The 11,763-nt window shown below is 35.6% G+C and overlaps 1 protein-coding gene across 3 annotated transcripts; it reads left to right on the forward strand.

The window, feature by feature from the left end:
* Positions 1 to 256: 256 nt before the first annotated feature.
* Positions 257 to 11,033, forward strand: LOC121407075 (mitochondrial ribosome-associated GTPase 2-like). Of its 3 annotated transcripts, none has more exons than XM_041597996.1 (8): positions 257 to 329; positions 3,434 to 3,591; positions 4,101 to 4,248; positions 5,358 to 5,473; positions 5,923 to 5,991; positions 7,217 to 7,366; positions 9,531 to 9,669; positions 10,533 to 11,033. In XM_041597996.1, the coding sequence occupies exons 2-8, from the start codon at positions 3,457 to 3,459 to the stop codon at positions 10,955 to 10,957; spliced, it is 1,182 nt and encodes a 393-aa protein (XP_041453930.1). In that variant the 5' UTR covers positions 257 to 329; positions 3,434 to 3,456; the 3' UTR covers positions 10,958 to 11,033. The 3 variants fall into 3 exon arrangements, with proteins under 3 accessions (XP_041453930.1, XP_041453929.1, XP_041453931.1); XM_041597995.1 differs by lacking the exon at positions 257 to 329 and adding an exon at positions 345 to 676; XM_041597997.1 differs by lacking the exon at positions 257 to 329 and adding an exon at positions 2,719 to 2,753.
* The last annotated feature ends 730 nt before the right edge of the window (positions 11,034 to 11,763 follow it).

The following is an 11,763-nucleotide window of genomic DNA, read 5'->3' on the forward strand; positions in this document are numbered from 1 at the left end:
ATAGTTATCTTCATAAATGGCGATTTATTTTTAAAATGAGCTGGCTACGGTACCCTCCTGGTCAGATATGGAATGCCAGATATATATCCTATCCAATGGTATTAAACATTCCACCCTCTAATTTCACATTTATTTTTTATGAATTTTTCAAAAGTGCCATTATAACACACAAGTCTATGGGGAATGTTTTACGCGCGTGACACCCACGGAATCAAAATATCCGCAATGAAAAGCGCTCTGTGTGTATGGAACGCCGAGACTACAGAATTCACCATTCTTTCTTTGGACTGTGCCTGTGGCTGTGGAAAAGTCGCGAAAATCAAAAAAAAGTAAGAATTTTTGTTCATAGTAATTCTGCCAATCAAGTTACGGTTCAGCTATGTCAATATCGTCGTGGTCTTATGACTGCAATCCTTTGCCTGGAAATCCGTTACTAAGTAATAATTCGTGATGATTTAGGGTAAAATGCCGATGTCTGCCCCACTCGTAGGTATTTATGTTAGTGTATGCCCACTGTGCTGTGCATGATAAATGATGCGATTTATTGTGATCAGTGATGTAAATGTAATGACGCCTGCGATGATGGCGATGAATGATGTTGATGATGACGATGACATAGATACTACAAGGGGAAGATCGGACACTTCGGCGAAAAGGACATCAACACTAGCTTGGAGTAAGTTAAAAAAAAATAAAGGTCAAGTCCACCTCAGACTCACTCATGGTTTCAAATCGTCTCGTGTGTGAAGGATTCATATGCACCTGGTGCACGCGAATCTTTCACACCCTTTTTACTAAAATAACTATGACTTTACATCGTAGCTAAGCATTATATTTATTCTATGACACTTACCGAACCATATGGATCGTTTGTTGAATTCTGTTTGGTGTTGTTTTTAATAAAATAAGAGCATTTTTCGTGATCTTCACGTAGATGCCTCTTGATCAGCGTTGATATCAACTTTTGCCTAAAGAGGGCGCGCGATATTATTTCAAAGTCGGTAGGCACTTAAGAACCAAGTTTGAAAGGATACTCGTAAAATTATGTCACTCTCGCCGATGAATATTCATTCATGCAGAGAGTTTTTATTGAACACGCACGACCACGATCTAATGATTATTCATCGCGAGAGTGACGTAATTTTACGAGTGTCCTTTCAAACTTGGTTCTTAAGTGCCTACCGTACCTTTGTTTACGGTGTTGCAAGCTAGCTGCATTCTAGGCGATCAGCATTATTTTCTTGCTCGTTCAATCCACTTTCATCATCATCTTGTCAAAAGATGGCGTACTTTACCAATAAGTATATACATGAGATGCAACCTGTTGATTTTTGGTACAATTTCCTATTATGCGCTGACGACTTGAATTGAGAATGTTCGATACGAAAAATTGCTTTTCGATTGTTGTTTGCGTACTTTCCACCGCAGTATTAAGGACGGATCGAACGGAGTATCCTGGTTGAGACTTGGAGGTAAGCGATAAAAACACTTTTATAAATAATTTCCAATTCATTAAAAAAAAAAGTTGAATCATAAAAACGAATTTCCATTAGTGGAGAAATACTCAAATGTTTGGCGTTTTTCATTCCCTCACATTCGTGTGATGAATGAAAACGTCAAAGTCCACTATGAAACCACATGCGTTGTGCGAGGTTAGTATTACTAACCTCGCATGTTGTGTGAGTGCCTCAGACTCAGAGGCTCAGAAAAATCATCATAACCTTGTTCATTGAATGAGTGAGAAAAATGTTGATTTGAATCAATAGAGAAAAATCAGACAAGCACAATGCTGAAAATTTCATCAAAATCGGATGTAAAATAAGAAACTTATGACATTTCAAAGTTTTGCTTATTTTAACTAAATAGTTATATGAACGAGCCAGTTACATCCAAAGGAGACAGTCGATGACATCACTCACTCACTATTTCTTTTGTTTTTTATTGTTTGAATTATACAATATTTCAATTTTACGAATTTGACGATTAGGACCTTGCCGGAAGCACAAAATTTATTGCTGCTCATTTCTTGTCTTTCTGTTATTACCACTTATTATCTAGACATTGAAACGTGTTGTGTTTTATTTGTTTTGTTTTTTATCTTTTTATCTTGATGTATATAAGTGATAAAATTATCAAATGATGCAATATGTCTTCTGCTTGTTTTTTTTTTGTTTTTTTAATTCCAAAAGTAAATTCCAAAAGTAAATTTATTAGTATTGCCTTGTGTTTTAACGAACTTTCATCTTTTTAAATGCTTATATATAATCACAGAGCCCTGAGGTAGACCAGCTTTTAATGTTAATATTTTGCATATTTTTATCATGTATCTTGCCATCTGTAACTCGTAACACATTTTCGTATTTTTACCTTGTATTTATTCCCTTTTTCTGTATCTCATAATGTCCTGTTACTATGTTTTTCGTGCATTGTATGTATTTTAATGCCACTCTGTATAAATATTCGAGAATAAATAAATAAATAAATAAATAAAATGTTAAAATAATGGAATTCCACGTGTTCAGTGAGGTCTAACGAGTGGCAGTTTCCTGACATCTGGGCACAAACTGGAACCTCAAAAAAACGAAGAAAAGTTCTCTCCTACCCCGTCTCGATCGGCCATTTTTGTTATGAATCGTAACAAAAATGGCCGATCGAGACGGGGTAGGAGAGAACTTTTCGTTTTTTTGAGGTTCCAGTTTGTGCCCAGATGTCAGGAAACTGCCACTCGTTAGACATTCATCCATATAATCGTGGTAAGTGCTTGATTTCTGTTTTAACTATTTATTTGGAGAATTATTTTGACCATACTTCACGCTAATCAGGTGAGTATGGTCAACACGTAAGGTCCTGGGCTCCCTGGGTTATGACTTAGTCTGATTAGCTTCAACAGCTTTAAGTCAACTTGTTTAACATTAAATTAAGGAATAAAGGAGGCATGATGGAAATAGGATGCTGTGATGAATATTTGGTGCAGGGGATATTGATTTAGTTTGATGAAACAATAATTCTTCAGCAATGCAGTGAAAGGAGAGATGTGGACAAATCATGCACAGGCTGATGTTAATCCAAGATATAGCAGAATATCTAGCTACCCTTTTTTCTTTGATACATCAGAATAAAGCTCCAATCGTATGTTAACAAAAGGCAAATTGAGTTTTCGGTTGTTTTTTGTATTTTTTTTCTTAAAGGGTCATTTGACCAGTAAAATGCAATGCTTTTCTCTTCTGTCAATAAACTGGTGAAAGAAATTTTCAGTTTGCTTTTGCATTCAATAGATTAGATAATGGGATCCATCACTATTGAATATCCTCAAATATTCTGAAACTTAGATTTTGACTGATTTATAAAAAGTGTAACATACTTACAGACACACTAAAACAAAAATGTGAAAAAAATTATATATTTCTTTGTTTCTATAACATGTTGGATATAGGTGGTCTTCAAGACAGAGGAGATATGATGGCTTCACTCTTGCATCATCATCTTCTTCAATATAGTCAGCTATTCCAATTATATCACATGAGAACCATACAGAGAATGATGTCATCCATTACCACAAAGAGGAGGAAAAATCTAAGTGAGAAAAAGCTGGTATGCCTTTTGATTTTCCAATTGAAAGTAGATTATTTTATTCTTTATTATTTAAGTAAGAATACATCAGATGCTGTTTCCTTAAAATTATCTCAACAACACAATTATTGTTATTTCTTCAGAGATCAATGAAATTTATATTCTGAAAATACTTCCTTTTTCCCCTACCTGTTCTTTTTATCTTTCATGGAGGCTGCATGATGTCAGAGCTACATGTATGATGTATGTATAATTATGTCAGATTATCAGTCTTGTTTTATCAAGTTTGCAATCCTACATTATATTGATGATTGAAATTTGAACTATTTAATAGACAGATCTATATTTTATTTGACAAAAAAAAAACATATCTTAATAGAATTTCCTCACCAAGAATGAAAAGTCATCTCTAGTAAACAAACCTATGCTTGTAGGATCCATTCATCACTCTCGCCAGATATTGTAAATAACCAAAAATGTGTTGGCTAATATATGAATCTGGTATGATTTTGTTCTCGCAATCTTTGCAGTCAAAGCATTTTGTTGATTGGCGAAGGGTTCGAGTAGTTGGAGGCAAAGGAGGAGATGGATGTGTGTCGGTACGCAGAGAAGCTCATGTAGAGTTTGGAGGGCCTGATGGTGGAGATGGTGGCCATGGAGGACATGTTATTCTTGAAAGTAGGTATATTCTCATTTCATTTATTTCCACTTTTAAGATAAACACATTTCACGCATCCATGTAACTATATGAACAAACAAGGTAATTCAGATATCTTTCATGGAAGGATGATAAAAAGCACAAATTTGCTAGAAATGATCCTGACAAAAGTATGTAAATCTATATAAAAAGAAACCCTGCATTAGACTTATGATACCTTCAAAGGAAAATATGATTACAGTGCATAAAATATGGAAAGGAATCTAGAAAAGTGGGGACAATATGTATCTAAATACATGTGTCTTTTTAGGGCTTTGGTATTCTTATCTAGCCTTTGTGATGAAGGGAGACTTTGGAATACAGTTTGATGTTGTATTTGACACCTTGGCTGCTGACTCTTCTCGCTTATTTTCATTGCATTGAGGTGAATAGCAAGTTGATCTGGTAGTAGCCAGAAGTGAAAATTTTGGTCGAAGGTAAATGAATATTAAGCTATGATAATACCCATATATGAGTGAATAGTTTGGTACTAGGTCGATTATTGGATCTATGGTTATAGTTAAGTAGGAAATTAATGAAAAGTAATCATTTAAACTATGTGTGTAATATTAATACCATTAAGATAATTTCATGTGTATTAATACAAATTAAAGGTAAATGCTAGGTTTGGTAACGATATAAAAATGAGTTCGCACAGAATCCAATGAAATGACCACCAAAGTGTCTGTTTGTATAAATAAAACATATGTGCCAAAGGATTTTGGAAGAAATCGCGTAATTGCTGAGAAATCAGCAAATAAGCACAGGATTCAGGTAGAGCCTTGGGCCCGACATTCACAGCAATAATTATACACTGTCCCATGTGCGCTTATCTGTGTTGGGATCTTCTGTCTGAACATTTTTCAGTGTAGATTCCAAGATTTCACAAAGTTCAGTTTATGTAACTGTACCAGATCTAGATCCTCGATATACTGACAATTAAGCCTTGTTTTACAGACTTGCCCATGAAATCAGTGTTTACTGCAACTTCTGGAATTTCTCTTTAAATCATACAATTATAACATCAACCAAGAATTATTGTGTCTGTCTTGACATTATGATTATTAAGGTATTTTCTTCTCTATCCCAGGCAACCAAAGCATTAAGTCACTAGAGCGTGTCCTTCCACTGTATCGAGGAGAAGCGGGAGGAAATGGAAGGAATCAAAATCGTCATGGGCGCAATGGCAAGCACACTGTTATCAAGGTAAACTTCCTTTCTGTTTCCAAGTTGAGTTTCTGAGTAGCAACAATTTGCAAATGCAGACTGTCTGCTGTGTGAGCAAAGAAGATAAGCATCACTGATTCCCCACCCTGGGGCGACGCCACGGTATTATGATGAGGGTGGGGGAGCTAAATGACCTAGAGGAGACATCAAGTGCATTTTGTAATTAGGTATGGCACTGCTCTCCTTTTTATACACTTCTTTTTCTAGGCCTCTACTACTATGGAAGCAGGTGCCCCCCCCCCCATGATCTCACTCTATCTTTCACATCTTCATTGGTGTGTTGATACAGTTATTTGAATTAAGTCTAGATAAGTATAGCATGGAGGTTTTTCTCCCCTGCGTAGATAGATACACAACGCAATGAATATGATATTTATTAATGTGATTATTTATTCATTTGTTTGTTTATTTATTTTTGTAATTTACAGGTTCCTCTGGGTACTCTAGTCAAGGAAAATGATGTTATCATCAAGGACTTGGAAAATGAACATGACACTGTAAGTCACTTAATCTAGTCTTTTTTGCATTTTTACACTCCTATTAAAAAATGTTTTAACTGCTTAATGATAGGAGATGAAAATTTTCTTTAATACAAGATTTTTCTTGTTGAAGTGATGCTACACTGAACAGCAATATCTCATTAATGTGATGTCGGGAAAGAGTGCCAAAATGTGTACCCAAAATGTATCATATTCCACTTCCACTTCATATACTTGTAATGCTTTCGTAAGACATTGAATGAAAATAAAATAATAAGATTAATACTCAAATACCAAGGGAGGATGTTTGGTTCCCTTACTTTTGTTATATCTTTCATTCTACCATTTGCATTCAGTTACTTTGATCATTTTATGTTATGTATTATTCTATAAGTATTTGTGTGCAGATCCTTACAGAAAAATGGAATTTAACCCTATCTAGGTCGGGAAGGGGGGGGGCATTGGGGCCCCTCAACGATTCGCGCAATATTTTTGTCGCTCGAATTTTTTTTAGCGCACTGCTTGCTGACTATTTACTTTCAAGTCTTGCGCATCTTTTGAGACCAATTTTGCAATGCCCAGATATGTGGTTCCAAAATTACGCAACATTTTGTAAGTTTATGTTAGACCAAAAATTGCTCAAAGACGGGTACAAAGTCGATACTAATTTGCGTTTTCAACCAAAAATCATATATGTATGATTATTTTTAGTTTTGCTGGTCTAAATGGATTTATTTCATGCTGTTTATGAGTCCTTGACAAGTTCATTGAAAAAACAATAAAAAAAGGGTAAAAAAACAAAGAAATACATAAGAAATTGCAAAAACAATATGATACATAAAAAAAGTAAGAAATTGATCTGATATCGCAATTTCTTTCACAGATCTTTGCTAAGAACATCACAAGTTTCTGCACCAAACAGAACATTTGGAGCTTTGTTTAGGGAGTTAGAGGAAAAAGTATGATTTTGCATGCTAATTACTCATAAATTAGCAGAATCAATTAATAGCAATTTGAATGAAATAAATTGCTATACAGTTTTGTAGATTATGTCCCAGGCAACCTGCCTACAAGCCCCCCCCCCCCGCCATATAATCTTCCAAATACCCCGGCCTAGACAGGATTAAATCACTGACAAGGCTACCCAGGGTGAATAAGACGGATAGATAGATGAATAGTACATTTCTCAAAGTTTTTGCAATGTTTGTTCTATTGTTTAATAATTCTGGTATTATTTTGACAGTACATGCTAGCTGCAGGTGGTGAGGGAGGGCGTGGCAATCGCTCTTTTGTAACGTCCCAGCACAAGACCCCAATGATGGCTACCTGTGGGACACAGGGAGAGGAACGACTTCTCAACCTGGAGCTTAGAACCATGGCTCACGTTGGTCTGGTAAGTTGCAGTCCAATTGCTCCTGTCATTTTAATATGTGACCATCCACCCAAAACCAACAATGAATCGCCAGGGAATATTCTATGTAAATAGCTCAAATAGTAATTTTGTCTTAAAAAATGAAAAGTAGCTTATGTCAAAGGGCAATTTTTCTCCTACTGTAAAAAATTAAGATTATAAAGTTGAATAAAAGACAAGACACAAGAATTCCTTTGGCATTGTATTGAAGATTGCTTGGAAGTTTCATTGAGATTGCAGTGTTCAAATCTCATGATTGAATGAACCCCAAACTTCAAACCTTTTCTTATTATTCTTTGAAATCGTTACCAACATTCTTCTACGTTCATTCATGTACTTGTATGGGTTATTTAAGATCATTTTGGCGAGTTATAGATCATTTTAGAGCTAAGCATGTCCCTTTTCAAGCTCAATACATTTCTCAAAATTAATTTTAGGCAACTTATTGTTATTTTGAGGTGTGGCTTGTCACAATTGTTCTATTTATTTCATGTTGATACAGTAATTGAATTTTGTATAAAGCAAAGTATGATGCTCCTCTTGGGTTGAAAGTTCTGTTTACCTTAAGTTTAGCTTTCATATATATATATGTATTGTTTTGTATTATCTGATCATTGATTTGTACTCTTACATGTATATCTGGTTTGAATAATTGAGACTTGACCTGAGTAGCCTATAATTGAAATGAATGCTGTTATGCCAAACGTAAAAGATCTATTTTAAACTCTGAAATTGCCTCTACCCTCTCATTTGTGTTGATAGGTCATTTACTTTTTATTGACTAGGATTTTTCATACAAAACATTTCATACTAAAGAGGGACATTCATCAACATAACTACAACAGTAAAGTGGGTATAGACAGTGGCTATTCTGTAGCCACTGCTAGTAGCCTCGCCTTATAAGATGTATCAGTATGTTTGATGTAACAAATTCAGACTCATAATCAGCAAAGACAGTAGCTGCTTCCTCTACCTAAATTATTGGCTAGGTTTACCTTTAAAGGAAACCAAAACCCAAGAAGAGAATCAATCTTATTGGAAAGAGTAAAATGAGAGGAACAATTTACAAAAAGTTTCATCAAAATCGGTTATGAAATAAGCAAGTTATGGAAGATTAAAAAGTCTTGTTGTACTTTCTATGTGGATCCTAAAATTGGCAAACGTGCTTCAAAATGGCTGATTTTGTGGACAACTCTCCATTTGTTTTGTACACATATTTTCAGATTTTCCCCTTTATTTTACATATTTCACATTATCACCTCCTGACCTTGACATATATGGTGTGGATTATATTTTCCCATGACATATGTTGTGCTCAGAAGGAGGCAAGATGCAACTTGAAAGATAATGAGGAAAATCTGAAAATTTGTGTACAAAACAAATGGAGAGTTGTCCACAAAATCAGCCATTTAGAAGCACGTTTGCCAATTTGAGGATGCCCATAGAAAGTACAACAAGAGTTTTCAAACTCCCATAACTTGCTTATTTCATAACCGATTTTGATGAAACTTTTTTTAAATTGTTCCTTTCATTTTACTCTTTCCAATAAGATTGCCTCTCTTCTTGGGTTTTGGTTTCCTTTAATGTCATCTTGATTTGAACAAATGGAGAACAGCTAACACCTAACCAACCATGGTACTTGAATATGTGTAAATATGGCACTTCTAAGACATTTCTAAATATTTGGTAAAAGATCTAAAGTGTGTATTATATTGGCCTTAATAGCCTATAGTTCTATTTAAAAGAGTTGAGTGACTTTGATAAGGCTTTGCACTTCATTTACTTTAACAAATGATTATATTTTTTTGCACGGATTGTGTGTAAATGGTTAGTTCATGATGTCACGTACTGGATATCACTTATTATTTAACATTTGAATGTTTTTCTTTCTCTCTTTAATTATACTGATTAAGGACAGGAAATAAAATGACCCTTGACCCATCCAAAAATGAACCCCCAAGAACCCTTCAAATGTTGTATGCAACACCTGACTTTCTCAGTGTTATGCTGGTGTTATTTATGTCTATTTTTGTGTTGGAGTTTACATATTGAGCAGATTCATAAATGATTAGAATGTACATTGTAAAGTTTCACTTTTTGTTTAAATGCTTCATACATATTATTATTTTGTGCTAATGCCTTATAGATTGGTTTTCCTAATGCGGGAAAGTCGACCCTCTTGAGAGCACTGTCCAGAGCCAGACCAGCGGTGGCAGCATATCCATTCACAACTCTCAATCCCCATGTCGGCATGGTCATGTATGATGATTTGGAGCAAGTGGCAGGTAAGTGTTTATTGTTAGCTTAAAGCTAAAGTACAGTAGTTGCAGGAAACAAGGGTTTCATGAGAAAGTCTTTCAAATCAGGTTTAGTTGTCACCATACCATGGTATATCTCGATGTGGGAACCATAACACAAACAGTGATTAATCGTAAGCTTGATTTTCACGATTAATGGTATATTTTGTTAACAAATTTTCGGCATTACTCCTATTTGTTTAAGATCAGTATGCTCGATCTGTAATGAAGATCATAAGATCAGTATGCTCGATCTGTAATGAAAATCATAAGATCATAAGACAGAAAAAAATTGGAACCCATAAAAAAACCTCTTTTAATTTACTATTGTCCACTGTGGACGGCGTTTGAATATTAATGAGTCAGAAAGAAGAGGATCGAGGGTATTGTATTTCCAGTTCATTGTGACTTAGCCGTGAATCAGAATAGCCTGGTGGTTGAGTCGCTGCCCGGAAAGCAGTAGATGGCAGGTTCGAATCCCACTGGTTCCAATTTTTTCTGACTTATGATCGTACGATTTTCGTTACGGATCGAGTATACTGATCTTATGATTTTCATTACAGATCGAGTATACTGATCTTCAACAAATAGGAGTAATGTCGAAAATTTGTTAACAAATTATAATTTCCTCCTATAAAAGCCTTTTTTAATTTAATTGTATATTGTAGTCAATGCAATCAATTATTTAAAATTATGTTTAAGATTTTTGCTAAGCTTGTTTTACAGGCCCCTGGTCTATCTCCATATATCAAACTCTGGACATGAAATCTATCTCTCTCTTTATCTCCATCTCTGGTTTTTTTTTGTCTCTCTTTCTCACTCTGCATCTCTCTTTCACGTTCTCTCCCCAGTTGCAGATATACCTGGCCTGATCAGAGGTGCCCACCAAAACCGAGGCCTGGGCCACTCTTTCCTGCGCCACATCGAGCGATGCCGCTGTCTGCTCTACGTCATCGACCTCTCTGTCAAGGAGCCCTGGTCACAGCTGGCCGACCTCCGTTACGAACTCGAACAGTACCAGCCTGGCCTATCGGAGAGACCTCACGCAGTTGTTGGGAACAAGATAGATCTTGAGGTGTCAAGGACCAACTTGATGGAGTTCCAGGACAAGATCCAGATACCTGTAATAGCAATATCAGCACAACTGAAGAACAATATTGAACCGTTGAAGAAGCACATAAGAAAGCTGTACGATCAGGACATGAAAGAAGATAACAAGGCCAAACAGTCTTTGGGTGGAAGGACAGTTCAGAATCCAGTCAAAAGAATTCTTTGACCGTTCGTAGAGGATGATATATTATATATATCATATTTTCTTGGAGTGATCATATTAAAACTTATACCCATTTTTAGTTCTAATTGTTTCAGAATATTCTTTTCTTTTGATTTTGTCTCAAAGTGGTTCATTTGATTTATTATCAAGCTATTTATGTGGATTTTAATGCAGTAAGTTAGAACAGAAATACTGCAAAATTGATTTGACATGTTTGATTGCACTGCACAATTTATTTAGTGCAGGTAAACATAAAAAATAGATCTAAGATCAATTACAATGCTCAGTGTTATGTGGACCTGGTGGGTGTTTGATAAAGCTGTTCGTAAGATACAAATGACTTTACGAACGATTGGTGATCCTTTCTTGTGCTCTGTGATATCCCTATGTAATTGAGTTATGACCTATGAACATGTTCCAGTCATGTGTAAAGTCGTGAAACACCCACCAGGTTCATCTAAAGCAATTGGCATCTTCCAAGGAGCGTTTTATAACACAATTCATCATTTTTTTCACTGGTGACTCCATGACCTGAAGCTACTGACATCATGTTATCTTATTAGCTTAGATTAAATTCATTGGTGAAAATCAGTGACGAGGCACTCCATGAAACACGTCTCGCACTCCCCAGACTGATGTACTCTCCAATCCTGTATTGAGTATATATGTACTGTATGAGATTTCAAACTTTATCTGTAGCTTATTTTTATGTCTCCGCCCACCATAGCTGGTGTCGCAAGTAATATTAACCCTAACTGCACTTGGAGGGGAGGAGCCGGGACCCCAAACCCCTCCACAAATTCACCACA

The sequence above is a fragment of the Lytechinus variegatus genome, chromosome 2, assembly GCF_018143015.1.
Source record: "Lytechinus variegatus isolate NC3 chromosome 2, Lvar_3.0, whole genome shotgun sequence".
In the NCBI taxonomy this organism is placed as follows: domain Eukaryota; kingdom Metazoa; phylum Echinodermata; class Echinoidea; order Temnopleuroida; family Toxopneustidae; genus Lytechinus; species Lytechinus variegatus.